Here is a 21943-nt window from a genome sequence, read left to right on the forward strand (position 1 = left end):
GCCAATATTAGCACCGATGGTGCGTAAATGTAACTCGCCGTTCAAACAATTATTCAGAGTTCCTAGAGCCCCTTGTAAGGCTTGTTGGAAAACTCGTTGTTGGACCTGATTAATCGCTCTTTGTTGTTCGAAATGAATGCTTTCGTTTTTGTAATTTTCTAATTGTTCCAAATTCTGATAAGCGGCATTAATCAAATTTATCTTTTCTTGTTCTATCTCAGAGTATCCATTCACTCGAAACTCTTCCGCTTCCCTTTCCACTTTCTGTAAGCGAGCCCGTGCTTTTTCAAGCTGCTCAACGGCTCCTCCGCATAGTTCTTCTGAATTGCGAATAGTACTCAAAATCCTCTGCTTTCGATTATCTAATAAATCACTTAATGAAAGTAGATTATCTCCCCATCAATTCCACAACTTCCACGATCTCTTCCCGAACCGAACATGAATCTTTCGATTCATTTGGCTCTCACGCTCAATTAAATTACTTATACTTATGGGGCATTCCCATATCTCTTTCTTAATGAGCCTACCCTCTCTTCTCTGTTCGTATTCCAGGATATAAAAACTGATACAAGAAAACCCAGGATCTCTGGAGGGCTCTTCTGACCAGACCAAAAAAACTTGTAATTGTCAGCAAAGTCGTTTCTTTTATTTCTTCACATCCAAAAGAATTCTTTCTCATTTTATACACATAGGTCGTCGATTCAGCATTAGATAAAAAGGAAGGGGCGAGGTACCCGTTTTTCCAGTCAATGGTTCAAATCATTTTATTGATATGAGTGTTCTATATCAAATAAATTCCCAACAAAATGATTTATGCATTTTGAAACCATCTTATCTTGTACTAACGCAGTGGTAGAAAGAGTACCGTGTTGTGCTTAGACTTCAAACAGTTCAGCTTTAACCATGTTAACTAAATGGTCTCACATTATTGGTTAATAGAGAATCCAATTTACCAACGAGTCACGAAATGCTATGGTTCTTACATAGGACTTATTGATTTATTCAGAAGTAATTCGTTGAGATCGTGCACCTTTCTCTATTATTAGATTACAATAGCAAAATATAAAGTGCAGCTGGTTGGTTCCAGCCTATTCTTGAAATACACAACTCGCACACACTCCCTTTCCAAAAAAGATCAATACACCAAGCACTACACTTAGATTTATTAGATTTGTTGCTAAAATATCGGTATTAAACCCGAAACTCCCGGCGGATGGCCAGTGACCCAAAAAAACGAAAGAATCGGTTAGATTTTTCATATGCTCTCCTCTTATCTTATGGATAGGAATAGGACTAACAAAATAAAAAAAGATTTCCTTTTTTGTATCACTTCACTCCTTATTTAGATCCCCGATAAGACACTTATGAAGTCCCAAGTCTCGTGTCAATTGCGACATACCCTCCTAAAATAAATAAAAAAGGGAAAATGCTCATTCATTGGACTAAGGGCGGGAAAGAAGAAAGCGAGCGGAAGCGGATCCACTAATTCCTCAAATCAGTACTTCCCCGGAGTATTGGATCAAGGAAGAAGTGATTGTAGGAGTGAAGTGTTGAGTTGATATAATTTGAAGAAGCGAAGTGGCAGGGCCAAAGCAAGAAAAGAAGTACGTATTTTTCACATTTTCACGTTTCTAGGATTACACAAAGGGATTAGCAAATAAAAGTGCTAATGCCACGACCAGCCCGTAAATTGTTAAAGCTTCCATAAAAGCCAGACTAAGCAATAAAGTACCTCGTATTTTACCCTCTGCTTCTGGTTGTCTAGCAATACCTTCTACGGCTTGGCCCGCAGCAGTACCTTGACCGACTCCGGGTCCAATAGAAGCAAGTCCTACGGCCAATCCAGCAGCAATAACGGAAGCAGCAGAAATTAGGGGATTCATGGTAAGCTCCTCACAACAAAAAATGAAGAAATGGTTAATGATATAATCAAATAAACCAATGAATTCTTATATATAATTAATGTTATTATTAATGTTATATATTTATATTATATATTAATTAGTTACATTACTTATTATTTCATATTCCATCACTAAGATCCATACAACTAAACTAAGAACTCCGAACCCAATTTGAGTTAAGAAGTGATGTGATGATATTTGATATTACTGAATCATCAGAACTACTTCAATATCTCGTTTTTATTCACTATCCAAGTCTTTGAAAATCCATATTAGTTCTTCTATTTCTTTGTTCCGAACCCACTCTTTCAATTCCTCCCTCCTTCATCTTCTCTATATGCATTCATAGGCTTAACTTCATATTCAATCCACATATACAATAAAGTCACAGACGAAAAAGGGAAGAGCTTATATATCGTAATCCATATAAATAAAGTGGAATCTATATCTATTAAAGTGGAATCTATATCTATATAATAGAAAGTTGATGGGGAATGAAATAATATAGATGGGTAGTCCATATATATGAATATCTACTATCACATATACATGTTTTCTTCCATAATGTAAACCATCGCCATCTTATTTCTATTGAATCGGATCGGACCCTGGAATCATCCTTCTAAGCATACACCGGAGTTCACATATAATATGTAATGTAGCTCGGCCCACCTAACCTACTGAATTTTTCATCTGATTCGTGAACTCTTTCTTGTCTTTGTCATTATCTCACATGGATACAAACGAAGAGATTCATCAAAGCGAATCATCCCATATCAAGATTTGATTGATTGATCCAACTCCTCTTAATTCCAATTTTGGTCAATTGTTGAATAGAATGGAATGAAATAGCAACGGTTCCGCAGAACATAGTTCTTGTTGTTTCGTCGCGCGTCCCAAACGGATAACAATTATTTATTATCCAAATTATGAATCTTCGTAATTGACTGGGCAAATAAAGGCGATGTATGACATGAATAGGAAAAAAGGGGGATCTTAGGAAAAATTGGGAATCTCCCCCTTTTTTTTACAATTCCGTAGTGTAATACGTAATATAATAAATATTAATATCGTACATATATATCTGTTCCTACTCTATATCATACATATCATAAATATAGATTGATATATCAATCATTTCCTCAAGCGGGTATCTTGAGCTACCCATGAATTATTTATTGGAATAAGATTCATGGGCTTAATTTTGAATTGATTGAAATGAAAAAAGAAAAAGCGACTGTTTGAACTTTGAAATTCAAACAAAGCATTATTTTCTTATTTCTTATTTGTACTCAATGATGACCTTCCATGGATTCACCTATATAAGCCGCGGCTAAGGTTGCAAAAATGAGAGCTTGAATACCGCTTGTGAATAATCCGAGGAACATCACAGGTATAGGAATCACTAAAGGTACTAAAGAAACAAGAACAACAACTACTAATTCATCGGCCAATATATTCCCGAAAAGTCGAAAACTAAGTGATAAAGGTTTTGTGAAATCTTCTAAGACATTAATTGGTAAAAGTATTGGAGTTGGTTGAATATATTTACCGAAATAACCCAATCCCTTTTTAGTAAGGCCTGCATAGAAATATGCCACTGACGTGGGTAAAGCTAAAGCAACAGTAGTATTTATATCATTCGTGGGTGCAGCTAACTCCCCATGAGGTAACTGTATGATTCTCCAAGGTAAAAGAGCACCTGACCAGTTAGAAACAAAAATAAATAGGAACAGAGTTCCAATAAAAGGAACCCAAGGACCATATTCTTCTTCTCCAATTTGAGTTTTGCTCACGTCTCGAATGAATTCAAGAACATATTCGAAAAAATTCTGACCGTCGGTCGGGATAGTTTGTGGATTCCGAACGGCTATAGCGGCTGAACCTAATAAGATAGCAATTACGACCCAGGAAGTTATAAGTACTTGGGCATGCACTTGGAAACCCCCTATTTGCCAATAGAAATGTTGGCCTACTTCCACGCCGGATATCTCGTATAACCCCTTTAGTGCGTTGATGGAACATGGTAGAACATTCATATTACCCTCTGACAGAAATGGAACTTAAGAAGGAATTATTTTGATTCAACCATTTATACTAATTTAACTTAACCATATATTTCAGATATTAATTAATGAATTAATCACGTAATATATCCCCGGCAATGAAAATCTCCTTTTTCACATTCAGGAATAGTAAGAATAACCGATTCAATGAATCTCTGGGTTTCCCGAAGCGAAGTAATTGACTTATCTTATTATTAATCAACGACTTCTTATATAGCTAGAACGTCCCTGACAAATTGCGGATACTAATTTGTTAAGAATCAATCGGATGGAAGCTATAGCGTCATCGTTGGCTGGAATCGGAATATCTGCGAGATCTGGATCACAATTTGTATCGATTAAACAAATAGTTGGAATACCCAAAGTGACGCATTCTCGAAGGGCCGTATATTCTTCTTGCTGATCAATGATGATTACAATATCGGGTAACCCCGTCATATATTTGATACCGCCCAGATATGTTTGAAAGTGAGATAATTGTCTCTTCAATATTGCTGCATCCCGTTTCGGGAGACGACTGAGTTGCCCCATCTCGGCTCTCACTCTCAAGTCCCTGAACTTCTGAAGCCTCGTTTCCGTAGTGGACCAATTCGTTGACATACCACCGAGCCATTTTTTATTGACATAATGACACCGAGCCCTTATTGCAGCTGATGCTACCGAATCAGCTGCCTTATCTTTCGTACCAACTATTAGGAAGTGTTTTCCTCTACTTGCTGCGTCAAAAACTAAATCACAGGCTTCTGATAAAAAACGAGCAGTTCTCGTAAGATTTGTAATATGAATACCTTTACGCTTTGCAGAGATGTAAGGTGCCATTCTAGGATTCCATTTCCTAGTACCATGACCAAAATGAACCCCCGCTTCCATCATCTCTTCCAAATGGATGTTCCAATATCTTCTTGTCATTTATCCCCACACTTCCTCTAAAAAAAAGAGACGAGGTACCCTGAAATAAATAATTGTTCCAATGGAACCTTCTACCGCGGGTTAACCGTTGATACACGGTCCAAGCTTCATTATGAATTCCTTTACCCTTGGTTTCGATATTCTCTTTATTAACAAATGACCATTATATTAGCTTAGCTAATAATGAATCCGCTCTTATGAACGATTGGATTAGATCCCATAGCATAGAATGGTTGTTCTGATGTATTATGGAAACTCTTTGGCTTTGGGATGCAAGAACAAAATAATTCTCTGTGGTGGAACAGAATATCTCTCATTTCCCCCCCGAAAAAATTCTTCTTTTGTATTTCCAAAGGAATGTTGTTGTATTCCCTTGAACGGTGAACGAATCGTTTGAATCCGGTACCAACGGGTATCATCCCCCCCAGAACAACATTCTCTTTCAGACCTTTCAACCAATCAATACGACCCCGGAGAGCGGCTTTTGCTAAAACTCGAGCGGTTTCCTGAAAACTAGCTTCTGATATGAAACTTTGAGTATTCAGAGATGCTCTCGTTATTCCCAATAAGACGGCTCGGTAACAAATAGCCTCTTCCAAAGCACGACCTGCTCGTTCTGCTCGCAACAATCCGATTAGTTCCCCGGGTGAAAAAACATTAGACATTCCATCTTCTGAAACCAACACTTTTGATGTTATTTGTCGTACAATAATCTCTATATGCTTATTATGAATCTGTACCCCCTGGGATCGATAAACCTTTTGGATCTTATTAACCAAAGAAATACGACTTTGCGCTATGGTGAGTTCAGCACCAATCAGGAATCCCCAAGGAATTCCAAGAATTCCTGTTATATGTTCGTTCCAACCTTCAACCCTTTTTTCTAGGTTCATCGATATTGAATCAATCGAACGAACTTCTAACACTTGTTCAACCTTTGGAAGGCCGTGAGTTATATCACCAGATCTCGATTTTTCATATATAAATGTAACTAATGTATCTCCTTCGTAAAAGATTTCTCCATAATCACCATGAACGGTTGCTCCTCGGGTCGCCAAATAGGGTTTAGCTGATCTTATTATGAAAGAGTCAAGATAAACCATTATAACTTGACCAGATTTTATGCGTGTTCCGTGTTTGGATAGACATACATTTTCACAAATAAACTGTCCGAGGCTCATTATTCTGGTTGTGGATGTCTCCTCACAATAATCGTGAGGGAGAAAGCACGAACCGAATAGATTAAAAATGATGTCACTGCATGGATTTGCATTAGAGATTCTCCCGTTTTCGTCCACTAAATAATACTTAAGTAGTTGGAAAGTCTGTTTTGGATTATTATTATCCAGTATTAAATATTTATTTAACAAGATCTCATTATGAGTTATTGAATGATAAGATGGGGAAAAATTATGAATTTTAGGTACAGTACCTAAGGGACCCAACAAATTAAGAATTGGAATCGGGGTATCCTCTTTTTCTTTAATTGATTCTTTGGTCACATTGTGATATTTCGAAACATTGATGCGAGAACAATTAGATGATGAAAAAACTATAAGAGATTGGCCTTCTTTATTTCTATTAAGAAATGTACGAACGGTTCCTTGATGTTGACTAAGTGATTGAATTTTAACCTTGGAAGAAAAAAGATTGGTATTGGCGCAATATGACCCAGTATCAGGAATCACTGAACCTGGTCTATCATTCCTCTTTCCGGTATACAAAATAGGAGACTTCACCAATTCAATTCTTATGAAATATCGAATCAGATCATTTGCCCTTACTTCAGCAGAAGAAGCCTGAACCTTTTCTATAGAACCTTTTCTGTCTTGGTCCAAATTCAATACTAAACAAGTACGAACCAATTGAATACTTGTATGGGAAATTCCTCGAATTGGTTTGCCATCCCCATAAAGGATATAATTGACAACTTGGAGTCGCAAATTATCCTTTTCCTGTAACATATCCCCAGGGAAAAGCGTTACTAGATTTATCCCATCAGCTATTTCATATGTCACTACGGGTCGTACTGAAACAAAATATTTTTTCTTGATAGGTGTGATCCGTTGGACATAGACCCAATTTTTCCCTTCCCAATTTTTCCCCTTTGATCCCTTATCCATTTTTTTTCTTGCTCCTGGTGGTATCAAGATCCCAATGTGTCGGGATATCTTATCTGTTTCTCCAGGAAAATGGATACCTCCAGAAAAGATTTTCAGTTCAATCTTTTTTTTTTTTTTTTCTATTCGGACCAATCCACCTATTTGGCTTCTTGTATTAAACGTAATTCGTGTATCTACTCCAATGATACTATTGTTCCGTACCATTATGGATGAAGACCCGGGCAAGATATGGACTTCTTCGGGAATGACAAAAAATCGATCTACTTTCATTTGGTATTTCGGTCTAGATTCTTTTGGTCTTCGATACTCAATCAGACCCTCTTTTTTGACGATTGAATCGACCTCTATGATGCCATATTTGGTAATTCCCGAACTGCTTCTTCTGTATCGTGGATCGTCGAAATAAGCAAGAATACTATTTCTACGTAAAATACCATTTGCGGGTATTTCAACCGTGATACTAGTACTAGAATGAGGCGTTAATTCCTTCTCCCGTTCCGGATCATATTGGAATGGTATGATGAATCTATTTCTTCGCCTCTTCGCCAATAAATAAGAATTCTCTTGGAGAATGGCGGGATATATGAAATCCCCATCACCTTTGGATATGACTCGCTCAGATCCTGCTGCATAATCAGAAATCCTTCGCCCTTTTCTCGCCAGGGGATCCGAGCCAAACAATTTGTGTCTCACTCGATTATTATTCACCGAGAAGTCAGAAATGGATCTCTCTTGGACAGAAAGAGATTGAACATTCATTTGATCTTGATCCTTGTGGAGTGAAAAAGGCACTAGACTGGATTTGCACGGACCCCCCGATAAGATCCATAAATGACTTGTTTTGGGTAAGAAATGAACATTACCGTGTGTATATTCAGGTGCATGGTACACACCGGTACTCCAATGCATTTCTCCCTCTGAGTCAGAATAAATATGTTTTCGAACCCTCTCTTTAAAATGGAAAGTGGATGTTCCAGCACGAATCTCAGCAATCACTTGTTCTGATTCCACATATTGATCATTTTGAACCAAAAGAAAACTTTTTGGTGGAATATTCACACTATGTATAATATCCTGACTCTCAATAGTCACATATAGGTCTACATAGCAGAGAAAGGCAGGATGTCCATGACGTGTGCGTGTGGGATGAACCAAATCCTCATTGAATTTGATTTTTCCATTAGAAGGAGCTCGTACATGTTCCGCAGTACCACCTGTGAATACTCCACCGGTATGAAAAGTTCTTAATGTTAGTTGAGTCCCTGGTTCTCCAATGGATTGACCCGCAATAATACCTACTGCTTCTCCCAATTCAACCAGGTCACCATGAGTGGGACTCCGACCATAGCATAATCGACAGATCCAAGATGCACTTCGGCAAGTGAAGGGAGTTCGAATATATATTGGCTGCGCCCGAGAGGTCATGAATCGATTGACAAGCCCAATCCCAATATCTTGATTTCTGGTAGCAATGCATCGTAGACCTAGATATACATCGTTTGCTAATACGCGACCTATTAGCGTTTGGATCAAAATTCTTTCCGTCATCCCCTTTCGAAGACTCACGGAAATACCTCGGGTACTTCCACAATCCGTTCTACGTACAACAATATGTTGAACTACTTCAACAAGTCTACGCGTGAGGTATCCAGCGTCTGACGTTCGTACAGCAGTATCCACAACTCCTTTGCGGGCTCCGTAGCAGGAAATTGTATATTCCGTTAAAGAAAGTCCTTCGCGTAAATTGCTTTGAATGGGTAAATCAATCATTTGTCCTTGGGGATCTGACATTAATCCTCTCATACCTACTAATTGGTGGACCTGAGATGCATTTCCTCTAGCTCCAGAATAGGACATTATATGAACTGGATTTGAAGGATCAGTCATCTTAAAATTAAGATTCATTTCTTGTCTCAAATATTCACTTGTGGCATACCATATCTCGATTGATTGACGTAATTTTTCTACCGCATGTACATTCCCATAATGATGGTGCTTTTCCAAAATCAAACTTTGTTGTTCAGCATCTTGGACTAACCATCTCTTAGAAGGTGTTGTTAAAAGATCATCAATTCCTAATGAAATGGATGTAGCGGTGGCTTGCTGAAAACCCAGAGTTTTTACTTGATCCAGAATGTGTGATGTATAGGCTATTCCGAAATGATCTATTAATCTGCTAATAAGCCGTTTCATGGCAGTTCCATCTATCACTTTATTGTGAAAGACCAGATCGGCCCGTTCTGCCATAAGTACCTCCATATTCTGATGAGTAGGATTCGACAATGGGTTTGAGTCAGTGATACTAAGACTTCCTTTCCTCGATCTTGATTCACTTACAAATTCAGGAATTATGATACTAGTTGAACCAGACCGAACTAGATTCCGAGAGATATCACATATCAGGTACCATATGAATAGGACCGACAAAACCCCTGTACGGCTTCTTCTATTTCTCGATAAAAGGAAATATGGCCAACAGTAGTTCGAATGTATATACAAAGCATTCCTTTTTTTACACTTCTTACTACTCGATAGTGATCATAAATCTCATGATAAGTGCCCAAAGATTCATATTGAACTTCGATGGGAACTTCTCTATTTATTGAGGCAATGACACGTTGATCTAGTCGCCACCGTAGCCATAAAGTACTATATAAATCGATCCCTTTCTGCCGATAAGCCCCAAGTGCATCGTAGGAACTACAAAAATAGGGTTCTTTCCCTTTCCTATACTCATAATTACTATGATCAATTCTTTCATTTTGGTAGTTTCTGGGGTTACATGGATTATACCTATTTGCACAAATACCTCTACGATTCCCCATCGTTAATACATAGAGCCCCATAAGCATATCTTGAGTGGGTACGGAAATGGGATCCCCAATGGCTGGAGACAAGAGATTCGTATGAGAAAACATAAGTAAACGAGCTTCTGCTTGAGCTTCCAAAGATAAAGGTACATGAACAGCCATTTGATCTCCATCGAAGTCCGCATTGAATCCCTTACAAACCAATGGATGTAAACAAATAGCTCGTCCCTCCACTAAAATAGGTTGGAACGCCTGTATGCCTAATCTATGCAAAGTGGGTGCTCTATTTAGCAATACAGGATGCCCCTGCATAACTTCTTGAAGTATTTCCCATACAATGGGTTCTTTTTCCCGAATTTTACTTTTAGCAAGTCCTATGTTGGAAGCAAGATGTTGTCTGATTAGACCACGAATTACAAATGTCTGAAAAAGCTCTATTGCTATTTCTCGAGGTAATCCACATTGATGCAGTGAAAGCGAAGGGCCTACCACAATGACGGAACGACCCGAATAATCGACCCGTTTACCAAGTAGAGTCTCGCGAAATCTTCCCTCTTTGCCTTCAATTACATCTGAAAACGACTTGTAAACTTTATTGTGACCGTCCCTCATTGGTTGTCCGCGGATCCCATTATCAAGAAGTGTATCTACAGCTTCTTGTACCAATTTTTCCTGACACATTACTAATTCCCCCGGCGTAGATCTACTTGTTGTTAATAGATCGGTAAGAGTATTGTTCCGATAGATAACTCTTCTATAAAGTTCATTAATATCTGAACTCATTGATTTACCCCCATCAATCTGAATGATTGGCCTCAACTCGGGAGGAAGAACTGGTAATAGGGACAAAACCATCCATTCTGGTTCTACATTTGTTCGAAGAAAATGCTTAGCCAATTCCATGCGTCTAACCAAAAAATCTTTTCTCCTCCCAATTTTTCTATCTTCCCAGTCATTCCCGGTTGATCCTTCTTCTCCCAATTCCTTCCATTCCACCAATGAACGATCTATAATAATTCGCAAATCCAGATCGGCTAATTGTTCTCTGATAGCAGTAGCTCCGGTAGATATTTCTCGATTTCTAAATGTATCGAAGCCTTGGGTAGTAAAAAAAAGTGGGATACTGTATTTCCGGGATTGGATTTCATATTCGAATGAACCTCGTAATCGTAAGAAAGTAGGTTTTTTAGCTATGGGCCTAGCAAAAGAAAAATTGGGATAGGTTCCTATAGGATCTTCCCCCCCCCCCTAAAAATCGGACGTGAAGGTTTCCTCTCATCCGGCTTAAGTAGTTATACCAAATAAGGGGAACTTCCAAATTTTGCTCTAGAAAACCCCACAAGGATCTACTCCTTACTCAAGTTCCCAGTGAGGACCAACCCTCATTGATTTGATTTCATTCTTCCCTTTACTTCCTCAATTAGTCATTCAATTACAACATAAATGTGAAATTATTGAGTAGTCTACTTCCCTTCGAATGATGAATCCCCTTAAGGAATACATTGAAACTCACAAAGGATTTACTTGTCTATATATCGTTCCGTTCGATCCTTTAGGTCCCTACTTTACCTCGACGATTATGCCATGTTCTTCCTTGAAGCATATATGCGATGGATAGACTCCTGTAACCGTGCCATCATATTTCATTTCTAATTGCTTAACAGAATTTTTTTTATAAATTTAGAATTCTAAAAGGAATCTAATGGCTAGATCCACGAAAGAACATGAAAAAAGTTTAACGAGGTACAACTAGCAATTCCCTATTACTCTCTTAGGGAGTCGACCATGGATTAATTCCTCTTTCATTTGGAGGTATTGAATACACCCACACCCAAAATTCTGAGCTTCATGTTATTCTTACCAATAGACATGTCAGAGCTAGAGGCATCCCAATCGGATTAAATAGGATGACAGTTTTTCATTCTGAATCTGTAAAATCGTAATTTCGATCAAATCACACATCGCAGTATACCAGGCCTTCTAATTCCTTAAGAGGTTTATCTGAAAGATTCGCGATATAACTAGGAAGACGTTTCAAATACCACACATGAGTCACCGGGCATGCTAGTTTGATGTATCCCATTTGATATCTTCGGATCCGAGAATCAACAGATTCGACTCCGCATTGTTCGCAAAATTTCGGTTCTTCTTTTTCACCCCCGATCACTCGATAATTTCCACAAGCACAAATTCCACTTTTTATAGGTCCAAAAATTCTTTCACAAAACAACCCATCTTTTTCCGGTTTATTGGTTTTGTAATGAAAAGTATAGGGTTTTGTCACCTCTCCAACTATCTCTCCATTCGGTAGGATTTTGTTGGCCCAAGCACGTATTTGTTTAGGAGAAACTAATCCAATTCGAAGTTGTTGATGTTTATACTGATCGATCATAGAAGAAAAATTATGATTCATTCCGATCAAACTTCCTTCCTATTCATCTGGAAGTTTTTCTCAGATACAAGGAAATGATTCAGTTCCAGAGATAAAGATCGTAGTTCGCGAACGAGCAATCGAAAGGATTCTGGCGCACCCTCAGGATTAGGTATTGTTCCCCCAACGATCGTGGTACCAAGTACTTCCTGACGAGCTCTAATATGATCGGATTTATAAGTGAGCATCTCTTGTAAAATATGAGCAACACCAAATCCCTCTAGAGCCCAAACTTCCATTTCTCCTACTCGTTGTCCACCTTGCTTAGCCCTTCCCCTAAGGGGTTGTTGTGTAACAAGTGCATAATGACCACTGGAACGTCCGTGGATTTTATCATCAACTTGATGAATTAATTTTAACATATAGGACTTTCCTATTATAACAGGTTGTTCAAAAGGATCTCCTGTTCTTCCATCAAATATTCTGCTCTTTCCAGGATACTCGGGTTCAAATACCCATGGATTTGCTGTTTGCTTACTGGCTTCATATAATTCAGAAAACACTAGTTTTCTCGAAGCCTCTTGCTCGTATCTCTCATCAAAGGGTGTTATTCTATAATGTCTGCCCAGCAGGTCTCCCGCTAACCCGAGCGAGCATTCAAACATCTGTCCCACATTCATTCGCGAAGGTACTCCTAATGGATTGAATACCATATCAACAGGTGTTCCATCTTGCAAATAAGGCATATCCTGTCTAGGCAAAATTTTTGAAATGATACCTTTATTCCCATGTCTTCCAGCTACTTTATCGCCCACTTTGATTTTACGTTTCTGTGAGATATATACACGAATCATTTCTGGATTATAAATGGAACCCCCCTTTTTCTGGCCCCACCTGACATCAATAACTCGACCTCTTCCGCCTATAGGCAACTTTAGACAAGTTTCTTTTGCAGTGGATACCTGAATGCCAAGTATGGCTCGTAATAATCTATCTTCTGGAGCATAGGATGATTCTTTCGCTGTCTGAGGCGTTAATTTACCTACTAAAACATCACCAGTTTCTACCCAAGATCCCAGCATCACAATTCCATTTCTGTCTAAATTGCGGAGTAAATAAGGCTCTAAATGAGGTATTTCATTAGTGATTCTTTCAGGTCCTTGGCTTGTCACATGAGTCTGAATTTCATATTTCCGGATATGAAAAGAAGTATAAATATCGTCATAGACTAGACGTTCACTAATGAGTACGGCATCTTCAGAATTGTAACCCTCCCATGGCATATAAGCTACTGATACATTTTTCCCCAAAGCGAGTTCGCCACCAACCGTAGCCGCACCATCCGCCAAAATTTGCCCCTTTTTCAGGCATTTACCCCGATGAACCTGAGGTTTTTGATGCATCCAAGTATTCTTGTTGGAACGCTGATACATAACCAACGGAATGCTTATAGTGTCCCCATTACCTGATAAAACGATCTTTTCAGCATCGGTATAAATGATCTTTCCCTCGCGTTCGGCTATAGCCGAACCCCCTGAATCGAGAGCCGCTTGGCGTTCCAAGCCGGTTCCAACAATACACTTTTCGGACTGAGAAAGCGGAACTGCTTGACGCTGCATATTAGAACTCATTAAAGCCCGATTCGCATCATTATGCTCGATAAAAGGAATGAGAGAAGCTCCAATAGAAAAATATTGGAAGGGATAAATATTTCGAAGATGAATCTGTTCCCATGCAATAGTCAAGAATTCTTGACGGTATCGAGCTGGACCAACTTCTTCTTCCTGAATACCCCGAGTCAACGCCAAAGAATTTCCCGCCGCCACCATATAGTATTCATCTCTACTCGGGGATAAATAAACCATCTGTTCTTCTTTTGATCTCTCAGATATTTCATAAAATGGGGTCTCTATAGACCCCCAATCACCAACCCTTGCATGAATAGCTAAGGACCCAATAAGTCCAACATTGATTCCCTCGGACGTATCAATTGGGCAAATACGCCCATAGTGACTAGGATGGATATCTCGTATACGAAAACTAGCAGTTCGTCCTGTCAATCCCCCAGGACCCAAATAACTCGATTTTCGCCCATGAACTATTTGTGTCAATGGATTAGTTCGATCCAAGACTTGAGATAAAGGGTGTAGGCCGAAAAATGATTCATAAGTTGTTGTTAATGGAGTTGAAGTTACCAAATTACGAGGAGTCGGTATTAATTTATGCCGAATTGCTCCACATATAGTTCCCCGAACCACATTTTCCAAGCGAACCAAAGCCAATCCGAATTGATCCTGTAACAGATCCGCTACAGAACGAATACGTTTATTTTTCAAGTGATTCATATCGTCGAGTGTACCCATTCCAAATTTCATTCCGATCAAATGATCGGCAGCAGCCAATACATCTCGTGGTAACAAAAACGTATTGTTCTGGGGTATATCAAGATTCAGTCTCTGGTTCATATTTCGTCGGCCAATCCTTCCTAATTCACATCTTTGTTGAAAAATTTCTTTTGTAATTCTTTACATAAGGACTCAGAAAACACCGGATCACCGCCTACACAAGCAAATTTTTGATAAAACTCTAAAATGGCATTCTCCTTTGAACCAATCTTTTTTTTCTCCTTCTCGTTTGGGAAAGACAAGAAAATTTCAGGGTAGCAAACATTGTCTAGAATTTCTCTTAGACTTGAACCCATAGCTGATGATAGAACTAGAATAGAAATTTTTTGTTTCCTGCTTACACGGGCCCATATCCTTTCTTTTCTATCAATCTCTAATTCTGATCTTCCTCCCCAATCTGATATTATGGTGCCAGTATAGACAGAAATTCCGTTATGATCCAATCCTGTACTGTAATAAATACCGGGACTTTGCAATATTTGATTGATGACAATTCTGTAAATTCCATTTACTATAGAGGTTCCCAAGGAATTCATTAGAGGAATGTTTCCAAGCAATACGGTTTGTTCTTGCATATTTCTACCGGTTCTCCAAATTAACCCCGCCGGTACATATAACTCAGAGGAATATGTAATTGATTCATACACAGCATCTCTTTCTTTTATCAAAGGTTCCACCAATTGATAAGATTCCCCAAATAATTGAAATTCAATTTCTTGATCTGTATCTTCAATTTTTGGAAATTGATGAAGTTCTTCCATCAAGCCCTGATCAATGAACCTACAAAATCCCTCAAATTGGATCTGACTAAATCCAGGTATTGTAAACATTCCCTCATCTCCACCATCCCGGAGCATCTTTAGTTTCCCGTTTTTCGAAAAAATCCCATTATTGGCTCACTCTTTACCGAACCGTACGGATACAGATCGATCTAGCAATGATGGAATGTATATTCCGTTTACTGAATCACATGAAATTTTATTCAACCCCAAACACATACATATATATGTTATATGTAAATGGAATGTATGGGCGGAGGGAGAAGGAGAATTTTGTACTAAAATTCGAGCAACAGATGCAAATCTAAATGACTCGATAAAACATTCATGGAAACAAGTTGGATTCTGCCACTGATACCATACCTATGGATACCATACCTATGGATACCATACCTATGGAGTCTTATTACTTATTAGAGAATATCAAATGGTCTATTTGATCCAATTTCTTTGTATATCTTCTACCTTTTATCTATCAATTATGTTATGATATTATGATCAGATCTGGTTAGGTACCAGAAAAATGGATTGATTCGGGATTTGATCTGTTCTATATCTACTATATCTATGTTATATAAATGATAGAGAGACAGAATAATCAGAACATTAGAAAAATCCGGGTGGCTTTTATTTTAGCACTTAGCTCGTTGATTCCGTTGTTCAAAAGATAATTCACACAAAGGAGGGATCTATTTCGACCATTTCATTTGAGTTGTTAGTAGAATACAATTGCAGTACGTACGTAAGAGGAGTTGTATCGATGAAGTAATGCGAAGCTAGCTAATCTCGCTAGCCCATACTTTATTGCAGTTACACTTGGATATATATTTCGTTCGTGCTATATCATGAATTTCTATTCCAAATGGATCATGATTGACTATAAGGGTGTGTAAGCTATCTTACTGTTTGGGGTTTACATAAACACATAGTTGTTATTATAATTAATTGGAATTGAATTGGATTGATTTTCTTCTTATTACATTAAAGTAAAGCATTTGGAGATCAAAAGAACCTTTCGTAAATTCACATTCACATTCGTGAAATAGTTAATGGTTCCAATTAAGTATTAAATGACTGTGACTGGAAATTTATTCTTTATTTTCTTTTTATTTCAATGCAATCAATAAAAAGGGAAGTTTTTAGGTCTTATGTTGAGATACTATACAATAGATCTAAGAAAATCTAAGAAAATGATCTCAACTAGAGGAAGAGTAAGTTGGGTAAAAAGATGGATAGGATAAGGAAAACAGAATTGGAAGATGCAAATCCAATAAAAACCAATGATTCAGTAACCCTCTCCAAAAAGAGTATTTACGCCCATTTATTATTTCTTTTTTGGCGGCATGGCCGAGTGGTAAGGCGGGGGACTGCAAATCCTTTCTCCCCAGTTCAAATCCGGGTGTCGCCTGATCAACACAACAAATGGCTCGGAATCCTGCTTCGCTGATATAACTGGCCTGATTCTTGCCCGGTGGACGAAAAGGACCGTTGATACTTTATTTTATTTATCTTCAGAATCCGCTTCAAAATACGCAGGTTCTATGAAAGAAGGGCTGTAAATCTTTGCTCCGAGGATCCAACTTATAGGAAAGACTATAACTATCAATCTTTCCGAATTACCATACCCTACCAATGCCCACTGTAGGGTCTCCTGATTCAGTCGTGAATTAGATCTCGCTTAGATTCGCCACGGGGGAAATCCTAGGGGTTGTGGAGAGGGCTGAAGATACTTTGTATACAGGCCGTACTCGCGATAGGATTTCAGTGCTCAGCCAGTCATTCAATAGTGAATGGTTAACTGGCCCCTATAGAAGAAAGTAAAAAAAGAATTTTTAATTTTTCTGTGGTAACCCCCGCAATGTAGCAATGTAATAGGGTGTCTACCGATTGTTTCACAGAAACAGAGATAGTAAGGTTTAGCTTAGGGAGAGACAGTTATCCATCTTGATGGTATATATGTAGATATATTTTCCCTATGAAACGCAACAAAACAAAGAATAGATCTTACTATTACGACATGTTCCATTCCCCTAGTAACATCCCCTTGATACTTCTAATGGGTAACGTGTATCTGTTGCGCTTGTGCTTAATTCTTCCTCACCACAAATCAATCCTATATAGGAAATAGAGACTTGTTACAATACAAGCGGATCCATTGGATCGGTTTGTCAATAGCTTTAAGTCATAATCTCTTTTTTTTGACTCTGCACCCCCAATTCCCCTATTATTATTTTAGGGATCAATAATGTAACAATTCCTTCATATTCATCGAGATAGGGGGCATGATTCACATGGATATAGTAAGTCTCGCTTGGGCTGCTTTAATGGTAGTTTTTACGTTTTCCCTTTCACTCGTAGTATGGGGAAGAAGTGGACTCTAAGGTACTACTAATTGAGTGTAATTGAGTTGAGTAATCAGCTTGTATCAATTGTTTAATTTCATAATTAGATCGTTTTATGTTTAAATAAACATATCTTCCATCTCAAAATTCCACAGAAATTTAGTAATTAATTACCTTTCATTTTCATTTAACCTTTGGATCCGCTATCTCAATTATTCCCGCGTTCGTATTTTGAAAATCAAAGCAACTCCCCTGATAATGATAGAAAATTGATTTTTTCTAATCAAATTGATTCCTCCAAAATATTCCATTTCATTTTGATGAACCCGTTCTTTCTTACCATAACATTAACATCATTATGGCATAACATTAACATCATTATGGATATTACAATGAGGAGCAACAATCCCTATTTGATTTCTTTCCCTCTTTACTGTTCAAAGGGGGAGTCGTTCTGCTATTATGTAGAGTAGATACAACTTTATACTGTAGGCGACGAGAGGCTACGCATAAGAAAAGAAGAGCGCCCGGTGATCCACATATACTTACCTTAGACTCCTGGCATTTGATTTATGCTTTATCGCCTCACCATCAGGGTTCAAGCATGAAAAAAGGTCTACTACCCCTTTTCCAGATACGAATAACTTACCATAGAACTCCTTGGATCGTCTAGTACAGATCATCCAATTCACAATTCTTTCTTTTTCTTCGGAATTTAATTCTAAAAAAATTACTTGCCTTTCTTTTGTATATGCACATACTACTCCTCCACTCTTTCGCAATAGTTAAATTAATTAGTTCTACTACTTAATTTAATCAAACAAAAATCTATCCTGATTACTGATTATCATTATGAAAGTTATTAACTTAATGAAAGATTAATGAAAGAGAAACCTATGAATTAGTACAATTCAGTTATTAACGTTAGATTCTTTCGGATTCATCAAAATAAAAACGAATGGATGGGTGGAGCGAAGAGATGGAATGGGAGTGCTATTTGAATCTATATATATATATTATATATAATATGTGATAATGAATTTATGGATTTGCATCCACATGTATGTATGTAGATTGATTTTAAATTGATCTCTATCAATTCCATATTCCATATCTTCATACAATAGATAGTACGGTAGAAAGGTTCATATAGTTCTCCCCACCGTACTATCTCATCTATTGGATACATACACCGAGGATTCAATCCAGTCTGCTCATTTCATTTAAGACTTGGAATTGTCATCCCTTTCTTTCATTTATTGAATCATTTTTAAAAGAACTAAACTAATAAAATTAGACTAACTCAAGTTTCATTCAAATTAATCATTTTGACTGACTGTTTTTACGTAGATGATAAGTAAAAAAGCAGTAGGAACTAGAATGAACAGCGCAGTAGCAATAAATGCGAGTATATTTACTTCCATAATCTCATAATTTCATTTTATTTTGCTTCGCAAGAAATCGGGATCTAATCCCATAGAGATGATCAATCCTTCTCCATAATTTTGAAATTCAATGGGATTAATTAAATCCTGATAATACTGAATCGGATTCTAATATCATGAATAACAATATCTGATCTATCAAATCAATTCATCGTCGAGAATTGAATAGTATAACATAGGAAGATCTTTTATCCATACTGAATCGAAAAATTGCATTCCTGACCCCCACCCAAGAATCCCTTTGAATTTCTCATATTTTTCTACTCTTTCGTTCCTTTCTATAACCCGCCGTCCTCATTCTTTATAGAATGATATCATATGAATGAGGTTCGACCAGTATTCCATCCGTCATAGATCCAAACAGTAGAAGTGAACTGGAAAACGAATTAAGTTCTAAGCTAAGTTTTTGTGATGACCTAATCTTCTTGAAAGACAGAGAAAAATGAAAAAAAAAGATTATTCGTTCTATTTTCTATTCTCCACCCCCAGAACAGAAAGACAGGATCTTTGATTGATCTTTTATTAGTATTCGTATCCTCCTTCCTTTCCTTAATTCAGACGTATAAATCGAGAATCCAGCGTGCAATTTGGGCGAGATAAAGAGATTGTCCCCAATTCAATTAGTAATTGAGCTTACCTTGCCCGATGATAAATGTGAAATCAGGATCCTTCCACCTGGAATTAGACACTGCTCTTTGTCTCCTCCCCTTCGCAGAAGGCGGAGAGATGAATCAATCGATTCATAGGATCCCAGGTCGGTGCGGGACTGACGGGGCTCGAACCCGCAGCTTCCGCCTTGACAGGGCGGTGCTCTGACCAATTGAACTACAATCCCAAGAAAATGAGGTGTACAGCTTACATTATTTATTGTTTATTTTGATTTTATATTTTGATTTTATTTCATCGAACCATAACCGTATAGATAGATCATATAAAAAAATACGACGCCTGTAACGGATATACTGATATACATATCTACATAGATAGAAGAGAAGATGGATGGATAAATAGCAAAGCAACCTGTGGTTATTGCCAAATTGACTGACAATCCATCTTTCAATGAAAAAGGGCTCTTTTCTTTTTCATCTTTTCATTTGATTTCTCGGATTGGCTGAAAATAATTCAAAATAATTCATAGATCCAGATTGTTAGAAACATCAGAACATGGAGGAACAAATAGAATCAAGTTGACTCTTTATTCCTCCATATCATCATGTATTTTTGGAGTACGGATTGGTTATATCATCCTCAAGGATCGGTGAATTCTTGGGCCGAGCTGGATTTGAACCAGCGTAGACATATCGCCAACGAATTTACAGTCCGTCCCCATTAACCGCTCGGGCATCGACCCAGGAAGAATCAATTGTCGGTTTATTGATAATTCATGGTCAATTTTTCTTTCGTCGTACCCTACTACCCCCAGGGGAAGTCGAATCCCCGCTGCCTCCTTGAAAGAGAGATGTCCTGAACCGCTAGACGATAGGGGCACGCCCACCCGATCGCCATCATACTATACTCATAGTATGAGTAGTTTTTTGGAATTGTCAATGTCAATATAATGAATGCTAGGATACGAACAACCTTTCGTGCTTTTGTGATTCCGTATACATATAATATTAATGTAAGAAAATTTCTTTATTGTTCATTCAGGAACCTTTCATTACATTATATATTTATATATTCTTATATAACAATAACAATTCTTATATAACAAAGATGAATTATATAATCTAATCATAATCAAAATAATGGAGTATAGGGGATGTCTTGCCCGACAGAAAAAGTCAAACCCATTCATTCTAATTTTCACTCATTGATTCGCGCATCATTAAGATATAATAGACATAGACTGTTATATTACTATTCATTTCATATATGTATTTATATATGTATTTAATTGAATTAACTATTCATTGTTCCTGAATGAGCCCCCATCTGTATATGTATATTGTATATATTATATACAATATATACAAGATATAATTGTACAAGATATAATTGTACAGGTATATCCAGTAGATTGGCTAAATTTGTGAATTAAACAGGCCCTTTTAACTCAGCGGTAGAGTAACGCCATGGTAAGGCGTAAGTCATCGGTTCAAATCCGATAAAGGGCTTTTCCATGAAGCTGCAATGGTCATTTTTCCGCATCCGGTAGAGATGGTATAAAAAAGGGAACTGCCTGGCAAAGTTATAATGAGTTATGGGGTTGAACACTTGTTCATTCATTATGATAATAGGATGTCCCGCATTAGGAAGACTACTATGTTACTAAGGGATATACTCTGTTACTAAGGGATATACTCTCGTTATTCATATTTTTTTGTCTTGGGACATAGATATTCTAGATACCCAAGTAGCAATTACCAAAGTATTCATACTTCTCTCTTGTTCCAATCAGGATCAAATCCAGCGGAAAAATGATAAATGGAGAAAAAAAGTAAGTGGACCTGACCCATTGAATCATGACTATATCAGCTATTCTGATACTAAGACTGATAGCAAGATTCGATATAAATGAAATTGTGCAAGCAGATCCGTAATTTCCTTGGACCACGCAAGATATTGTGGGTCGATTGAATCTTCTTCCTCCTCCTGGGTGCCCCATAGGAATATCCATAGGAATAAATCGCTATTTATTTTCTCTTCTCCACCGAAACCGTTCATTCTGAGTTACAAGAGCAATCTATTTTTCATATCTTTGACTGATTCTAGAAAAAAAAAAAAGACTAGGTTATGTCTATATAGGATTATATACAGGATATCTGATCATGAACTCACGCAGCACC

At 37.6% G+C, this 21943-nt stretch overlaps 4 protein-coding genes, 3 non-coding genes and 1 pseudogene across 7 annotated transcripts; 2 read left to right on the plus strand and 6 right to left on the minus strand.

The window, feature by feature from the left end:
* Window positions 1-3183: 3183 nt before the first annotated feature.
* LOC126409271 (ATP synthase subunit a, chloroplastic) lies at window positions 3184-3943 on the minus strand. Its single transcript, XM_050075355.1, has one exon. The coding sequence runs from the start codon at window positions 3941-3943 to the stop codon at window positions 3197-3199; it is 747 nt and encodes a 248-aa protein (XP_049931312.1). The 3' UTR covers window positions 3184-3196.
* A 225-nt stretch (window positions 3944-4168) lies between these two features.
* LOC126409272 (30S ribosomal protein S2, chloroplastic) lies at window positions 4169-4883 on the minus strand. Its single transcript, XM_050075356.1, has one exon. It carries the CDS (start codon window positions 4877-4879, stop codon window positions 4169-4171), a length of 711 nt encoding a protein of 236 aa, XP_049931313.1. The 5' UTR covers window positions 4880-4883.
* Window positions 4884-5020: 137 nt separating this feature from the next.
* Window positions 5021-9401, minus strand: LOC126409267 (DNA-directed RNA polymerase subunit beta''). Its single transcript, XM_050075352.1, has one exon. It carries the CDS (start codon window positions 9259-9261, stop codon window positions 5053-5055), a length of 4209 nt encoding a protein of 1402 aa, XP_049931309.1. The 5' UTR covers window positions 9262-9401; the 3' UTR covers window positions 5021-5052.
* LOC126409273 (DNA-directed RNA polymerase subunit beta') lies at window positions 9286-12225 on the minus strand. The gene is made up of 2 exons (XM_050075357.1): window positions 11775-12225; window positions 9286-11026 (listed from the first exon to the last, which is right to left on the minus strand). The coding sequence occupies exons 1-2, from the start codon at window positions 12223-12225 to the stop codon at window positions 9402-9404; spliced, it is 2076 nt and encodes a 691-aa protein (XP_049931314.1). The 3' UTR covers window positions 9286-9401.
* Window positions 12226-12230: 5 nt separating this feature from the next.
* Window positions 12231-17744, minus strand: LOC126409268 (DNA-directed RNA polymerase subunit beta-like; annotated as a pseudogene).
* On the plus strand, window positions 16705-16775 carry TRNAC-GCA (transfer RNA cysteine (anticodon GCA)). The gene has a single exon. It is a non-coding gene; the product is annotated as a tRNA-Cys (tRNA).
* Window positions 17745-19915: 2171 nt separating the features above from the next.
* TRNAD-GUC (transfer RNA aspartic acid (anticodon GUC)) lies at window positions 19916-19989 on the minus strand. Its single transcript has one exon. It is a non-coding gene; the product is annotated as a tRNA-Asp (tRNA).
* Window positions 19990-21199: 1210 nt separating this feature from the next.
* Window positions 21200-21271, plus strand: TRNAT-GGU (transfer RNA threonine (anticodon GGU)). Its single transcript has one exon. It is a non-coding gene; the product is annotated as a tRNA-Thr (tRNA).
* Window positions 21272-21943: the final 672 nt, after the last annotated feature.

Source organism: Nymphaea colorata, unplaced genomic scaffold, assembly GCF_008831285.2.
Source record: "Nymphaea colorata isolate Beijing-Zhang1983 unplaced genomic scaffold, ASM883128v2 scaffold0003, whole genome shotgun sequence".
NCBI classification, from domain to species: Eukaryota; Viridiplantae; Streptophyta; class Magnoliopsida; order Nymphaeales; family Nymphaeaceae; genus Nymphaea; species Nymphaea colorata.

Coding starts and splice junctions, on each gene's coding strand:
- LOC126409271 (XM_050075355.1), bottom strand. CDS start 3,943: ATGAATGTTCTACCATGTTCCATCAACGCACTAAAGGGGTTATACGAG.
- LOC126409272 (XM_050075356.1), bottom strand. CDS start 4,879: ATGACAAGAAGATATTGGAACATCCATTTGGAAGAGATGATGGAAGCG.
- LOC126409267 (XM_050075352.1), bottom strand. CDS start 9,261: ATGGAGGTACTTATGGCAGAACGGGCCGATCTGGTCTTTCACAATAAA.
- LOC126409273 (XM_050075357.1), bottom strand. CDS start 12,225: ATGAATCATAATTTTTCTTCTATGATCGATCAGTATAAACATCAACAA. Junction 11,027..11,774: donor AGAAGGCCTGGTATACTGCG/ATGTGTGATTTG, acceptor GAACCTATCCCA/ATTTTTCTTTTGCTAGGCCC.